General features: G+C 53.4%; 1 protein-coding gene across 3 annotated transcripts in view; it reads left to right on the forward strand.

Moving 5' to 3' along the window:
• Positions 1-871: 871 nt before the first annotated feature.
• The window catches only part of NBEAL2 (neurobeachin like 2), a 137460-nt gene continuing 121643 nt past the window's right edge, over positions 872-16688 (forward strand). For all 3 annotated transcript variants that reach the window (XM_075315841.1, XM_075315842.1, XM_075315843.1), the window contains exon 1: positions 872-1023. In XM_075315841.1, coding sequence (XP_075171956.1) covers positions 973-1023 — 51 coding nt within the window. In that variant the 5' untranslated portion in view covers positions 872-972. The remainder of the gene's footprint in view (positions 1024-16688) is intronic.

Consider the following 16688-nt stretch of genomic DNA (forward strand, 5'->3'; position numbering starts at 1 on the left):
TCAGTATCGGCGTTGCCGTCTCCTCATTATTGGTGTCGCCGTTCCTTTGGTGTCGCTGTCTCCTCAATGTTGGAGTCACTGTCTCCTCAGTATCGGGATCGCTGCCCGTGTCGGTGTCGCAGTCCCCTTGGTATCGGGGTGCCCCTCCCCTCAGTGTTGCGGTTTCCTAGGTGTCGGGGTCACTGTCTCCTTGGTATCGAGGTGCCCCTCCCATCAGTGTTGCTGTTTCCTAGGTATTGGGGTCACTTTCCCCTTGGTATCGGGGTGCCCGTCCTCTCAGTGATGTGGTCTCCTCGGTGTTGGGGTCACTGCTCCTTTGGTATCGGGGTGCCCCTCCCCTCAGTGTTGCGCTTTCCTAGGTGTTGGGGTCACTGTTCCCTTGGTATCGGGGTGCCCGTGCCCTCGGTGATGTGGTCTCCTCGGTGTTGGGGTCACTGTCCCCTTGGTATCGGGGTGCCCTTGCCCTCGGTGATGTGGTCTCCTCGGTGTTGGGGTCGCTGTCCCCTCAGTGTTGGGGTCTCAGTCCCCTTGGTATCGGGGTGCCCATCCCCTCAGTGTTGCGCTTTCCTAGGTGTTGGGGTCACTGTTCCCTTGGTATCGGGGTGCCCGTGCCCTCGGTGATGTGGTCTCCTCGGTGTTGGGGTCACTGTTCCCTTGTTATCGGGGTGCCCCTCCCCTCAGTGTTGGGGTCGCTGTCCCCTGGATATCGTTGTGCCCCTCCCCTCAGTGTTGGGGATTCCTAGGTGTCGGGGTCTCCCGGTCGCGCCGTCTCCCTCCGCTGCAGTACCGGCAGTGTCCGCAGGTGTCGCCCGGTGCCGTCTGCTCTCCGCCGCGGGAGGAGGCGGCTGCTCTCGGCCCCTCCGTCGCTCTCGCACCTCCCGGAGCTCAGAACCTCCCGCACCTGCCGGGGAGACACATGGAGCCGGAGCCAGCGCGGACGTGACCGGGAGCGCAGCCCTGTGCGGGGGAAGGATGGCGTCCAAGGAGAAGCTGTACGAGCTATGGCTGCTCTACTTCACCAAGGTGAGAGCGTGGCCCCCGGGGGCCCGGGCAGGAGCGGCGGGGGGCGGGGAGGAGGCGCTCACCTGTGCAGGAGGGGCGGACACACGGGGGGCTGCAGACACGGGGGCTCCGGACAAAGGGGGCTGCAGACAGGTGAGCAGGAAGTGTGCGCAGGTGAATGGCAGCCCCCAATACTACGGGTACAGCCCCCAATACTACGGGTACAGCCCCCAATACTACGGGTACAGCCCCCAATACTACGGGTACAGCCCCCAACACTACGGGTACAGCCCCCAATACTACGGGTACAGCCCCCAATACTACGGGTACAGCCCCCAACACTACGGGTACAGCCCCCAATACTACGGGTACAGCCCCCAATACTACGGGTACAGCCCCCAATAATACGGGTACAGCCCCCAATAATACGGGTACAGCCCCCAATAGTATGGGTACAGCCCCCAATAATACAGGTGCAGCCCCCAATAATACAGGTGCAGCCCCCAATAATACAGGTGCAGCCCCCAATACTACAAAGACAGCCCCCAATAATATAGACAAAGCCCCCAATGATACAGGTGCAGCCCCCAATACTACAAAGACATCCTCAATAGTACAGGTGCGGCCGCCAATAATACAGGTACAGCCCCCAATAATATAGACAAAGCCCCCAATGATACAGGTGAAGCCCCCAATACTACAAAGACAGCCTCCAATTATACAGGTGCAGCCCCCAATAATACAGAGACATCCTCAATAGTACAGGTGCAGCCCCTAATAAGACGGGTATGACCCCCAATAATACAGGTGCAGCCTCCAATTATACAGGTACAGCCCCCAATAATACCTGCAGCTGTCTGGAGCAGAGTACTTTTAGTACTTTTGGGGTCCTCAGCTTTGCCCCTGCACCCCTAGAATATATCCCCCACTCTCAGGGACCCCAGAGCTCGGTGTGGGGGGATTCTGTGTTCTGCTGTTGCTTTGTTTCTAGACGCGGGGGGTCCTCATCATTCTGCTGATTCTGGGGACCCCTGGTTCACCCCTTTTCCAGCTGTTAGGGTGATGGGGGTTCATGTATTTCTTTGTTCTCCACATTGACTGTGAACAGTGGAGATCGAGGAGCCCCGGACCCTGTTATTCCCTCTGCTGGGTGTATGGGGGTCTGCAGGTTGTATACAGCTGCGTACAGGCTCGGTGCTCTGCAGTGATACATGCTATATACAGGTGCAGCCCCTTGTATTGTAGCGGTCATGTGACCGGTAATTGTGTTTGGCATCGTTAGTAAATGTGATAATTACTCTGAGCGTGTGCGGCCGTCACTGTATATTCACAGTATATATGGCCCCGGCGTGTATCATCACCTGTGGAGAGCCGTATACTGTATATTCACAGTATATATGGCCCCGGCGTGTATCATCACCTGTGGAGAGCCGTATACTGTATATTCACAGTATATATGGTCCCGGCGTGTATCATCACCTGTGGAGAGCCGTATACTGTATATTCACAGTATATATGGCCCCGGCGTGTATCATCACCTGTGGAGAGCCGTATACTGTATATTCACAGTATATATGGCCCCGGCGTGTATCATCACCTGTGGAGAGCCGTATACTGTATATTCCCAGTATATATGGCCCCGGCGTGTATCATCACCTGTGGAGAGCCGTATACTGTATATTCACAGTATATATGGCCCCGGCGTGTATCATCACCTGTGGAGAGCCGTATACTGTATATTCACAGTATATATGGCCCCGGCGTGTATCATCACCTGTGGAGAGCCGTATACTGTATATTCACAGTATATATGGCCCCGGCGTGTATCATCACCTGTGGAGAGCAGTATACTGTATATTCACAGTATATATGGCCCCGGCGTGTATCATCACCTGTGGAGAGCCGTATACTGTATATTCACAGTATATATGGCCCCGGCGTGTATCATCACCTATGGAGAGCCGTATACTGTATATTCACAGTATATATGGCCCCGGCGTGTATCATCACCTGTGGAGAGCCGTATACTGTATATTCACAGTATATATGGCCCCGGCGTGTATCATCACCTGTGGAGAGCCGTATACTGTATATTCACAGTATATATGGCCCCGGCGTGTATCATCACCTGTGGAGAGCCGTATACTGTATATTCCCAGTATATATGGCCCCGGCGTGTATCATCACCTATGGAGAGCCGTATACTGTATATTCACAGTATATATGGCCCCGGCGTGTATCATCACCTGTGGAGAGCCGTATACTGTATATTCACAGTATATATGGCCCCGGCGTGTATCATCACCTGTGGAGAGCCGTATACTGTATATTCACAGTATATATGGCCCCGGCGTGTATCATCACCTGTGGAGAGCCGTATACTGTATATTCACAGTATATATGGCCCCGGCGTGTATCATCACCTGTGGAGAGCCGTATACTGTATATTCCCAGTATATATGGCCCCGGCGTGTATCATCACCTATGGAGAGCCGTATACTGTATATTCACAGTATATATGGCCCCGGCGTGTATCATCACCTGTGGAGAGCCGTATACTGTATATTCACAGTATATATGGCCCCGGCGTGTATCATCACCTGTGGAGAGCCGTATACTGTATATTCACAGTATATATGGCCCCGGCGTGTATCATCACCTGTGGAGAGCCGTATATTCACAGTATATATGGCCCCGGCGTGTATCATCACCTATGGAGAGCCGTATACTGTATATTCACAGTATATATGGCCCCGGCGTGTATCATCACCTGTGGAGAGCCGTATACTGTATATTCACAGTATATATGGCCCCGGCGTGTATCATCACCTGTGGAGAGCCGTATACTGTATATTCCCAGTATATATGGCCCCGGCGTGTATCATCACCACCTGTGGAGAGCCGTATACTGTATATTCACAGTATATATGGCCCCGGCGTGTATCATCACCTGTGGAGAGCCGTATACTGTATATTCACAGTATATATGGCCCCGGCGTGTATCATCACCTGTGGAGAGCCGTATACTGTATATTCACAGTATATATGGCACCGGCGTGTATCATCACCTGTGGAGAGCCGTATACTGTATATTCCCAGTATATATGGCCCCGGCGTGTATCATCACCTGTGGAGAGCCGTATACTGTATATTCCCATATGGCCCCGGCGTGTATCATCATCCCCTGTGGAGAGCCGTGTACTGTATATTCACAGTATATATGGCCCAGGCGTGTATCATCACCTGTGGAGAGCCGTATACTGTATATTCCCAGTATATATGGCCCCGGCGTGTATCATCACCTGTGGAGAGCCGTATACTGTATATTCACAGTATATATGGCCCCGGCTTGTATCATCATCACCTGTGGAGAGCCGTATACTGTATATTCACAGTATATATGGCCCCGGCGTGTATCATCACCTGTGGAGAGCCGTATACTGTATATTCCCAGTATATATGGCCCAGGCGTGTATCATCACCTGTGGAAAGCCGTATACTGTATATGCACAGTATATATGGCCCAGGCGTGTATCATCACCTGTGGAGAGCCGTATACTGTATATTCACAGTATATATGGCCCCGGCATGTATCATCACCTGTGGAGAGCCGTATACTATATATTCACAGTATATATGGCCCCGGAGTGTATCATCACCTGTGGAGAGCCGTATACTGTATATTCCCAGTATATATGGCCCCGGCGTGTATCATCACCTGTGGAGAGCCGTATACTGTATATTCCCAGTATATATGGCCCCGGCGTGTATCATCACCTGTGGAGAGCCGTATACTGTATATTCACAGTATATATGGCCCCGGCATGTATCATCACCTGTGGAGAGCCGTATACTGTATATTCACAGTATATATGGCCCCGGCATGTATCATCACCTGTGGAGAGCCGTATACTGTATATTCCCAGTATATATGGCCCCGGCGTGTATCATCATCACCTGTGGAGAGCCGTATACTGTATATTCACAGTATATATGGCTCCGGCATGTATCATCACCTGTGGAGAGCTGTATACTGTATATTCACAGTATATATGGCCCCGGCGTGTATCATCACCTGTGGAGAGCAGTATACTGTATATTCACAGTATATATGGCCCCGGAGTGTATCATCACCTGTGGAGAGCCGTATACTGTATATTCACAGTATATATGGCCCCGGCGTGTATCATCACCTGTGGAGAGCCGTATACTGTATATTCACAGTATATATGGCCCAGGCGTGTATCATCACCTGTGGAGAGCCGTATACTGTATATTCACAGTATATATGGCCCCGGCGTGTATCATCACCTGTGGAGAGCCGTATACTGTATATTCACAGTATATATGGCCCCGGCATGTATCATCACCTGTGGAGAGCCGTATACTGTATATTCGCAGTATATATGGCCCCGGCGTGTATCATCACCTGTGGAGAGCCGTATACTGTATATTCACAGTATATATGGCCCCGGCGTGTATCATCACCTATGGAGAGCCGTATACTGTATATTCACAGTATATATGGCCCCGGCATGTATCATCACCTGTGGAGAGCCGTATACTGTATATTCGCAGTATATATGGCCCCGGCGTGTATCATCACCTGTGGAGAGCCGTATACTGTATATTCCCAGTATATATGGCCCCGGCGTGTATCATCACCTGTGGAGAGCCGTATACTGTATATTCACAGTATATATGGCCCCGGCGTGTATCATCACCTCTGGAGAGCAGTATACTGTATATTCACAGTATATATGGTCCCGGCGTGTATCATCACCTGTGGAGAGCCGTATACTATATATTCACAGTATATATGGCCCCGGCGTGTATCATCACCTGTGGAGAGCCGTGTACTGTATATTCCCAGTATATATGGCCCCGGCGTGTATCATCACCTGTGGAGAGCCGTATACTGTATATTCACAGTATATATGGCCCCGGCGTGTATCATCACCTGTGGAGAGCCGTATACTGTATATTCACAGTATATATGGCCCCGGCGTGTATCATCACCTGTGGAGAGCCGTATACTGTATATAACCAGTATATATGGCCCCGGCGTGTATCATCACCTGTGGAGAGCCGTATACTGTATATTCACAGTATATATGGCCCCGGAGTGTATCATCACCTGTGGAGAGCTGTATACTGTATATTCACAGTATATATGGCCCCGGCGTGTATCATCACCTGTGGAGAGCCGTATACTGTATATTCCCAGTATATATGGCCCCGGCGTGTATCATCACCTGTGGAGAGCCGTATACTGTATATTCACAGTATATATGGCCCCGGCGTGTATCATCACCTGTGGAGAGCCGTATACTGTATATTCACAGTATATATGGCCCCGGCGTGTATCATCACCTGTGGAGAGCCGTATACTGTATATAACCAGTATATATGGCCCCGGCGTGTATCATCACCTGTGGAGAGCCGTATACTGTATATTCACAGTATATATGGCCCCGGCGTGTATCATCACCTGTGGAGAGCTGTATACTGTATATTCACAGTATATATGGCCCCGGCGTGTATCATCACCTGTGGAGAGCCGTATACTGTATATTCCCAGTATATATGGCCCCGGCGTGTATGATCACCTGTGGAGAGCTGTATACTGTATATTCACAGTATATATGGCCCCGGCGTGTATCATCACCTGTGGAGAGCCGTATACTGTATATTCCCAGTATATATGGCCCCGGCGTGTATCATCACCTGTGGAGAGCTGTATATTCCCAGTATATATGGCCCCGGCGTGTATCATCACCTGTGGAGAGCCGTATACTGTATATAACCAGCTGTAGAAAGGGGGGATTACGCTGCAAAAGCCGCAAAGTAACAACACCGTCACCTATAGAAGCATTAATCAATAAAATGCACAGTGACTAAACAGAAAATAGAAATAAAATAATATTCGTTGACTGCCCGTCACCTCCGTATGCAGTGACCGCCTGTCGCCTCCATCTTTAGTATGCAGTGACCGCCTGTCACCTCCATCTTTAGTATACAGTGACCGCCTGTCACCTCCATCTTTAGTATACAGTGACCGCCTGTCACCTCCATCTTTAGTATACAGTGACCGCCTGTCACCTCCATCTTTAGTATGCAGTGACCGCCTGTCGCCTCCATCTTTAGTATGCAGTGACCGCCTGTCTCCTCCATCTTTAGTATACAGTGACCGCCTGTCACCTCCATCTTTAGTATGCAGTGACCGCCTGTTGCCTCCATCGTTAGTATGCAGTGACCGCCCGTCGCCTCCATCATTAGTATGCAGTGACTGCCCATCTCGTCCGTATGCAGTGACCGTTTGTCTCCTCCATCTTTAATATGCAGAGACCGCTTGTCGCCTCCATCTTTAGTATGCAGTGACCGCCTGTCTTCTCCATCTTTAGTATGCAGTGACCGCCTGTCTTCTCCATCTTTAGTATGCAGTGACCGCCTGTCTCCTCCATCTTTAGTATGCAGTGACCGCCTGTCTCCTCCATCTTTAGTATGCAGTGACCGCCTGTCTTCTCCATCTTTAGTATGCAGTGACCGCCTGTCTCCTCCATCTTTAGTATGCCGTGACCGCCTGTCTCCTCCATCTTTAGTATGCAGTGACCGCCTGTCTCCTCCATCTTTAGTATGCAGTGACCGCCTGTCTTCTCCATCTTTAGTATGCAGTGACCGTCTGTCTTCTCCATCTTTAGTATGCAGTGACCGCCTGTCTTCTCCATCTTTAGTATGCAGTGACCGCCTGTCTCCTCTATCTTTAGTATGCAGTGACCGCCTGTCTCCTCCATCTTTAGTATGCAGTGACCGCCTGTCTCCTCCATCTTTAGTATGCAGTGACCGCCTGTCTTCTCCATCTTTAGTATGCAGTGACCGTCTGTCTTCTCCATCTTTAGTATGCAGTGACCGTCTGTCTTCTCTATCTTTAGTATGCAGTGACCACCTGTCTCCTCCATCTTTAGTATGCAGTGACCGCCTGTCTCCTTCATCTTTAGTATGCAGTGACCGCCTGTCTTCTCCATCTTTAGTATGCAGTGACCGTCTGTCGCCTCCATCTTTAGTATGCAGTGACCGCCTGTCGCCTCCATCTTTAGTATGCAGTGACCGCCTGTCTCCTCCATCTTTAGTATGCCGTGACCGCCTGTCTCCTCCATCTTTAGTATGCAGTGACCGCCTGTCTCCTCCATCTTTAGTATGCAGTGACCGCCTGTCTCCTCCATCTTTAGTATGCAGTGACCGCCTGTCTTCTCCATCTTTAGTATGCAGTGACCGTCTGTCTTCTCCATCTTTAGTATGCAGTGACCGTCTGTCTTCTCTATCTTTAGTATGCAGTGACCGCCTGTCTCCTCCATCTTTAGTATGCAGTGACCGCCTGTCTCCTCCATCTTTAGTATGCAGTGACCGCCTGTCTCCTCCATCTTTAGTATGCAGTGACCGCCTGTCTCCTCCATCTTTAGTATGCAGTGACCGCCTGTCTCCTCCATCTTTAGTATGCAGTGACCGCCTGTCTCCTCCATCTTTAGTATGCAGTGACCACCTGTCTCCTCCATCTTTAGTATGCAGTGACCACCTGTCTCCTCCATCTTTAGTATGCAGTGACCGCCTGTCTCCTCCATCTTTAGTATGCAGTGACCGCCCTTCGTCTTTGTCCTTCTGTATTTAATGCACTATGTGCTGTAGATGGAGGATTTTGTCATTTTACGTTGAGGAACATTTCCCTGTGATTTGTAGATGCGTTCCTTCACAGATCGGTGACCTCTGACCATCTTTGCTTCGGGGAGACTCTGCCTCTCTAACATGGTCTCTTTAAGACGCAGTCATATGACTTAATTGCGAATTAACCCTCCACTGCCATTTACTTTTCCAGCCTTTTGTTAACCCCGTCATAACTGTTCTGCGATGCGTCGCTGCCATCAGTTTCTAAATGAATTATTTGTTTCAAATGGAAAATTGTCCAACGTTCCCCTTCCGATCTGTTCTATGTTCCGTGTGATAAAATATGGACATAGATTGACAAATAATGAAATCCTTGTTGTCTTTATATTTGGAATTGTGGTCACATTAGTCGCCTATGATGGACACGTGTGACCCCAGCCACGTATATAACGGTTACCTATGCACTGCTCCTACATCCACTATCCACGTGGGTAATAATCACATAACTATATTGTATATAAGCCTCGCAGACTACAGCTAGGTATAGGAATAACCTGCAGACAGCGGCTGACTCCAGAGAGCTATAGCTCACTCGCCTCATTTCTATAACTGTTTCCATGCTCGGTATTCTCATGGGGAAATTTTGGCCGTCCATTTGATAATAGCCCCCTCTGCCTCGCGGTCAGATTCCGGATTATCAGATGTTCTGGATTATAAGCTCCCTGATTCATTAATCTGAATTTTGCTGGACTATCAGAATTTCTGGACTATCAGACGATTCATTCCCAATGCTGGTCTGATGCTAGATGACGACGATGATGATACTTCCTGGCAGAAAGGACTCCCTGGAAGCATTTCTATAGTCTCTTTGCAGGTGGAGTTGAATGTAAGCGATTGTCCCCAGTTATCAGCCATTTCTCCAGAGTGATGACTGGTGTGCCCCCGGGGTTAGGCCTCTTCTCTGGCCAGTATTTTGGAGGCCTCCAGCCGTCTCGTGACAAGGTGTGAGCTGCCGGCGCCCCCGGGGGCCATTATTTTGGGTGCAGCAGGGCAGAGTCAGGACCTGATAAGATAAGGTCTGGGCTTGTTGCTGCCGGTCGCTGCTGTGTGACTCACGAGCCTTCACTTTCTATAGAGTCTTGGGACCAAGTATAACTCACACGTGGCCACCGATCCGGCAAACAGGAGCGCCGGTCCCTTCATTGTATCTCCACATTTCTATAAACCGGATGTGAATCACCAGAGGCCACAGATAACGCCGCCTGCAATAAACCTGCTGCAGCTTCTGCCATGTACATTCAGAGTTTTTACTATTTTCAAGGCTTTTTCTTGCTGTCAGCGAATAGGATCGCTCTTCGTTACTTCCAGGGATTAAAAACTTGTCCAGATCTGATGTATTTTACAGCTGAGGGATTGTTACAATTGTATCCAGCCCGAAACTAAGTGGCCAAACTCCAGACTGATACATTGTACCAAACTGTCAGCACAGGAAAGACAATTTGGCTATATTTACATCACATAGACATGTCTAGACGTCACAATTGTAGCAAACCTTCAGCTATGAGAAGTGTAAATTGAATGTACCACCCCTGGACGGACCGCCTCTGGACAAACCACCACTGAACGTACCACCCCTGGACGGACCGCCTCTGGACAAACCACCACTGGACGTACCGCCCCTGGACAAACCACCACTGGACAAACCACCACTGAACGTACCACCCCTGGACAAACCACCACTGAACGTACCTCCCCTGGACAAACCACCACTGGACAAACCACCACTGAACGTACCGCCCCTGGACAAACCACCACTGGACAAACCACCACTGAATGTACCTCCCCTGGACAAACCACCACTGGACAAACCACCACTGAATGTACCTCCCCTGGACAAACCACCACTGGACAAACCACCACTGAATGTACCGCCCCTGGACAAACCACCACTGAACGTACCTCCCCTGGACAAACCACCACTGGACAAACCACCACTGAATGTACCGCCCCTGGACAAACCACCACTGAACGTACCTCCCCTGGACAAACCACCACTGGACGTACCGCCCCTGGACAAACCACCACTGGACGTACCACCACTGGACAAACCACCACTGAATGTACCGCCCCTGGACAAACCACCACTGAATGTACCACCACTGGACAAACCACCACTGAATGTACCACCACTGGACAAACCACCACTGAATGTACCACCACTGGACAAACCACCACTGAATGTACCGCCTCTGGAGATACCACTTCTTGATGTACCGGCACTGAACGTACCAACTGTGTTACCATTCACTTATAGCAAAAAATACGTAAAGATCTTGCAAATGGCGACGGCTTGAAGCACAAAATATTTTAGAAAGTATTAGCACCGAGCAGCGGTGTATTGTTCTCTGTACTCTAACTGTAGAATCCTGGGTTAGGCGGTGGTGCAGATCCAGGCTCTTGTCTTGGGTAGCGGGGGTGCAGGCTGTGGCTCTTGGTCTTGGAGGCATCAGTCAGGCCCAGCTCTCCCCTTTTTGGTGTTGGTGTTTCCCTCAGCTCTGGTGTTGGTGGCGGCAGTCAGGCCCGGCTCTCCACCTTGGTGGCCATGATGCAGGCCTCAGATCTCGGCATTGGTTGTGCACGCCTCCACTCTCGGGAATTGGTGGCAGCAGATCTGGCCCCCGACTCTTGGTGTTGGTTGTTCCCTCGGCTCTTGGTGTTGGAGCCATTAGTCAGACCCCGACTCTCACGATTGGTGACGATGGTGCAGGCATTGATCTTGGCATTGGTGGCAGCACATCAGGGCCCTGGCTCTCGGCCTTGTTGGCGGAGGTGCGGGCCCCGGCCTTGTTGGCGGAGGTGCGGGCCCCGGCCTTGTTGGCGGAGGTGCGGGCCCCGGCCTTGTTGGCGGAGGTGCGGGCCCCTGCCTTGTTGGCGGAGGTGCGGGCCCCGGCCTTGTTGGCGGAGGTGCGGGCCCCGGCCTTGTTGGCGGAGGTGCGGGCCCCGGCCTTGTTGGCGGAGGTGCGGGCCCCGGCCTTGTTGGCGGAGGTGCGGGCCCCGGCCTTGTTGGCGGAGGTGCGGGCCCCGGCCTTGTTGGCGGAGGTGCGGGCCCTGGTCCCAGTGTTGGTCGTTGCAGTTAATCTGTAACTTCACAAATCAAACAATCCTGTTTATACAGAGGCTGCAGTGTCAGCTCAGCGAGGATGCCGGTGTCTCCATGCAGCCAGCGATGCACTACAGGGGTCAGCATGGCTGTCAGTGGATTTGTCTAGAATTCTTAGACTTGTAGTTCTATCTAATGTGTTGAAAGCAGGAAAAATTGCTGAGCAGATGGTGTGAAGACAGGGCAAAGCTTGATGGCTAGTCAACTGAGTAAGATCATCTCCAAACCGGCAGCTCTTGTGGGCTGTGCTCGGTATACGGCGGGTCTTGTGGGGTGTTGCCGGTATACGGCAGGTCTTGTGGGGTGTTCCCGGTATACGGAGGGTCTTGTGGGGTGTTCCTGGTATACGGAGGGTCTTCTGGGGTGTTCCCGGTATACAGAGGGTCTTGTGGGGTGTTCCCGGTATACAGAGGGTCTTGTGGGGTGTTCCCGGTATACAGAGGGTCTTGTGGGGTGTTCCCGGTATACAGAGGGTCTTGTGGGGTGTTCCCAGTATAAGGCAGGTCTTATGAGTTGTTCTCGGTATACAGAAGGTCTTGTTGGGTGTTCCCGGTGTCCTGCAGGTCCTGTGGGACATTCCCATTCCTGGTATATGGTGGGTCTTGTGGGGTGTTCTCGGTATACGGAGGGTTTTGTGGGGTGTTTCCAGTATACGGAGGGTCTTGTGTGTTGTTCCCGGTATATACCAAGTCTTGTGGGGTGTTATTGGTATACAGCGGGTCTTGTTAGGTTTTCCCGGTGTACCACAGGTCCTGTGGGCTGTTCAGGGTGTACGGTGGGTTCTTTGGGGTGGTACAAGTGTACGGTGGGTCCCGGTATATGGGGGGTCCTGTGGGGTGGTCCCGGTGTAGGATGGGTCTTGTGGGGTGTTCCCGATATACGGCAGGTCTTGTGGGCTGTTCGCGGTGTACGATGGGTCCTATGGGGTGGTACCGATGTACGGTGGGTCTCGGTGCACTGTGGGTCTTGTGGGCTGTTCCCGATATACGGAGGGTCTTGTGGGGCGTTCCTGGTATACAGCGGATCTTGTGAGGTGTTCCCTGTATACGGAGGGTCTTGTGGGCTGTTCCCTGTATACGGAGGGTCTTGTGGGCTGTTCCCGGTATACGGAGGGTCTTGTGGGCTGTTCCCTGTATACGGAGGGTCTTGTGGGCTGTTCCTGGTATACGCAGGGTCTTGTGGGGTGTTCCCGGTATACAGCGGATCTTGTGGGATGTTCCCTGTATACGGAGGGTCTTGTGGGCTGTTCCCGGTATACGGAGGGTCTTGTGGGGTGTTCCCGGTATACAGCGGATCTTGTGGGGTGTTCCCTGTATATGGAGGGTCTTGTGGGCTGTTCCCGGTATACAGAGGGTCTTGTGGGGTGTTCCCTGTATATGGAGGGTCTTGTGGGCTGTTCCCGGTATACGGAGGGTCTTGTGGGCTGTTCCCGGTATACGGAGGGTGTTGTGGGGTGTTCCCTGTATATGGAGGGTCTTGTGGGCTGTTCCCGGTATATGGCTGTTCCTGTGCAGAGGATAGTATGTACCAAAACTGCTGAAAAGACAAGTAGAGCGCCGATCCACGGCGGCTGCATTTCACATTTTATGTCCAGATACCAGTGGATTCTGCACAGATCAGGTGGAGTCCCGGCCTCGGGCCGTGTTCACATGTCACATATTTGGTCCCAATTTTACTCACATAAAAATCTTTGGTATTCTACAACACGAGCGCGGGGAGAGTTATCTGCGCCTCACACATCGGCTGCTTTTAGGTGGTTTTTTTTGTGCTGAATCTGCTGCAAATTGGCTTTAGTTGTGTCTTCAATTCTGCAATGAAATAAGAACACTAAGGTTTTGTTCACAAGTTGCTTTTTTACAGCAGCAAAACCTGCTCTTTTGGCAGTAACAAAGCTGCTTCCGAAAAGCAGGTGTTCATGCGTTTTTGCAGTGTTTTTGTCGTCATTTGTCTACAGTACACGTTTAAATAAAGTTAGTTTCATTCACCACAAAAGCAGCAAAAATGCAATAAAAAAACACCGCTGCAGTTTTGCATTTTCTCATTGTTATCAATGGTGAAAGCTCCAAAAATGCTGAAAGAACTGGCACGCCGCTTAGTTAGGGAAAACTGCTGCATTTTCTATCAGACAGGGAAAAAAAGCAACTGTGTGTGCAATTCCTGGAATCTCGGAGCTTTCGCTTGTTCTGTAAAAAGCAGCTTTTAATTTGCATAAAACTTAAAAAAAAAAACAAAAAAAAACCCAAAAAACCCGCAAAGTGTGAAGACAGCCTACATCTGCATTTTAGGTGGAGGCGGCTTTGGCTCGTTCCCCTTTATGGGACGTTTCCTGATCAAAAAATGCAGATAAAAGCGCATGAGTAATTGTGGGGAATCTGCGGATTTTTCATGCGGAATTGCTGCCATTTTCAGATTACAAAAAATCCGCACCTAATCCGCAATGTGTGAACGCAGCCGTAGAGGGAGCCCATCAGCCCACAATGACAGTGTGAGCTACACACAGCCGTGTAGGAGAAATGGCTGTACAACGCTGTGTCCTGTGATCACCGCCTCCTCTTCAGAAACTGAAGCTTTATCAAATGTGCACTCTGGGCGTGGCCAAGAGGCTCGGTGCCCCGCCCCGCCCACTGGTTTTGCATGCCCCGCCTCCATTACTGGTGATTGACAGCACTTGGTGCCTAGAATGAACACTGTCTGCAGAGGAAGCTGAGGCAAGTCGGCGCTGTCAGTCACCGGTGCGGGGCATGCAAAACCAGTGAGCGGAGTGGTGCACGGAGCCTCGTGGCCACATCCAGGGGGCACCCATCACCCTAATGAGCGGAGGCAGCGATTAGACCAGTAAATGTGTGATATCCCCTACCAGGCTATGCACTTTACAGTCAGTTTGGACTGCCACACTCCCTTTAATGGCTCTCAGCATGATGGGGCAATGGCTCAGGCCGGCGGTTCTAGGGGGCCACTCCTCCAGCTGGTGGTTTTAGGGGGCCACTCCTCCCTCCAGCCGGTAGTCCGAGCGGGTGACTCCTCCGGCCAATAGTTCTAGGGGGTGACTCCTCCGGCCAGCGGTTCGAGGGGGTGACTCCTCCGGCCAATAGTTCGAGGGGGTGACTCCTCCGGCCAGCGGTTCGAGGGGGTGACTCCTCCGGCCAGCGGTTCGAGGGGGTGACTCCTCCGGCCAGCGGTTCGAGGGGGTGACTCCTCCGGCCAGCGGTTCGAGGGGGTGACTCCTCCGGCCAGCGGTTCGAGGGGGTGACTCCTCCGGCCAGCGGTTCGAGGGGGTGACTCCTCCGGCCAGCGGTTCGAGGGGGTGACTCCTCCGGCCAGCGGTTCGAGGGGGTGACTCCTCCGGCCAGCGGTTCAAGGGGGTGAGTACTCCAACCAGCCATCTCGGGGGAGAGGGTGACATCCAGCCGGCGGTTTGAGGGGGCGACTCCTCCAGCCAGCATTTCGAAGTGGCGATTTTTCTGGCTGGTGGTTCGAAGGGGTGAGATCCAAACGACGGTTCAAGGAGGCAAATCCTCCGGTCGGTGGGTTAGTATTTTGGCTGACCGTGGAGTTGATGCTGATGGGAGAGTGGGCGCCATGCGATGCCAATCAGCGGTGAATTCCTGGATGGTCGCGATTGCCTGTACTTCTGTGACTGTTCTCTTTGAAGCCGGTGGTTAGATATCGCAAACACGTGCCCTTAGATACGTCCAGGATCTGCTCTGTCTGCACTGTATGTCCTGCTGCCTGGGAGGAAGCCTCGCTGGCCCTCCGCCTCGCTGGCCCTCCGCCTCGCTGGCCCTCCGCCTCGCTGGCCCTCCGCCTCGCTGGCCCTCCGCCTCGCTGGCCCTCCGCCTCGCTGGCCCTCCGCCTCGCTGGCCTGGCCCTGTGCCTCGCTGGCCCTGTGCCTCGCTGGCCCTGTGCCTCGCTGGCCCTCTGCCTCGCTGGCCCTCTGCCTCGCTGGCCCTCCGCCTCGCTGGCCCTCCGCCTCGCTGGCCCTCCGCCTCGCTGGCCCTCCGCCTCGCTGGCCTGGCCCTCTGCCTCGCTGGCCCTCTGCCTCGCTGGCCCTCTGCCTCGCTGGCCCTCCGCCTCGCTGGCCCTCCGCCTCGCTGGCCCTCCGCCTCGCTGGCCCTCCGCCTCGCTGGCCCTCCGCCTCGCTGGCCCTCCGCCTCGCTGGCCCTCCGCCTCGCTGGCCTGGCCCTCTGCCTCGCTGGCCCTCTGCCTCGCTGGCCCTCCGCCTCGCTGGCCCTCCGCCTCGCTGGCCCTCCGCCTCGCTGGCCTGGCCCTGTGCCTCGCTGGCCCTGTGCCTCGCTGGCCCTGTGCCTCGCTGGCCCTGTGCCTCGCTGGCCCTCTGCCTCGCTGGCCCTCTGCCTCGCTGGCCCTCTGCCTCGCTGGCCCTCTGCCTCGCTGGCCCTCTGCCTCGCTGGCCCTCTGCCTCGCTGGCCCTCCGCCTCGCTGGCCCTCCGCCTCGCTGGCCCTCCGCCTCGCTGGCCCTCCGCCTCGCTGGTCGTCTGCCTCGCTGGCCCTCTGTCTCCCTGGCCCTCTGTCTCCCTGGCCCTCTGTCTCCCTGGCCCTCTGTCTCCCTGGCCCTCTGTCTCCCTGGCCCTCTGTCTCCCTGGCCCTCTGTCTCCCTGGCCCTCTGTCTCCCTGGCCCTGTGCCTCGCTGGCCCTGTGCCTCGCTGGCCCTGTGCCTCGCTGGCCCTGTGCCTCGCTGGCCCTGTGCCTCGCTGGCCCTCTGCCTCGCTGGCCCTCTGCCTCGCTGGCCCTCTGCCTCGCTGGCCCTCTGCCTCGCTGGCCCTCTGCCTCGCTGGCCCTCTGCCTCGCTGGCCCTCTGCCTCGCTGGCCCTCTGCCTCGCTGGCCCTCTGCCTCGCTGGCCCTCCGCCT

The sequence above is a fragment of the Anomaloglossus baeobatrachus genome, chromosome 6 (genome assembly GCF_048569485.1).
Source record: "Anomaloglossus baeobatrachus isolate aAnoBae1 chromosome 6, aAnoBae1.hap1, whole genome shotgun sequence".
NCBI classification, from domain to species: Eukaryota; Metazoa; Chordata; class Amphibia; order Anura; family Aromobatidae; genus Anomaloglossus; species Anomaloglossus baeobatrachus.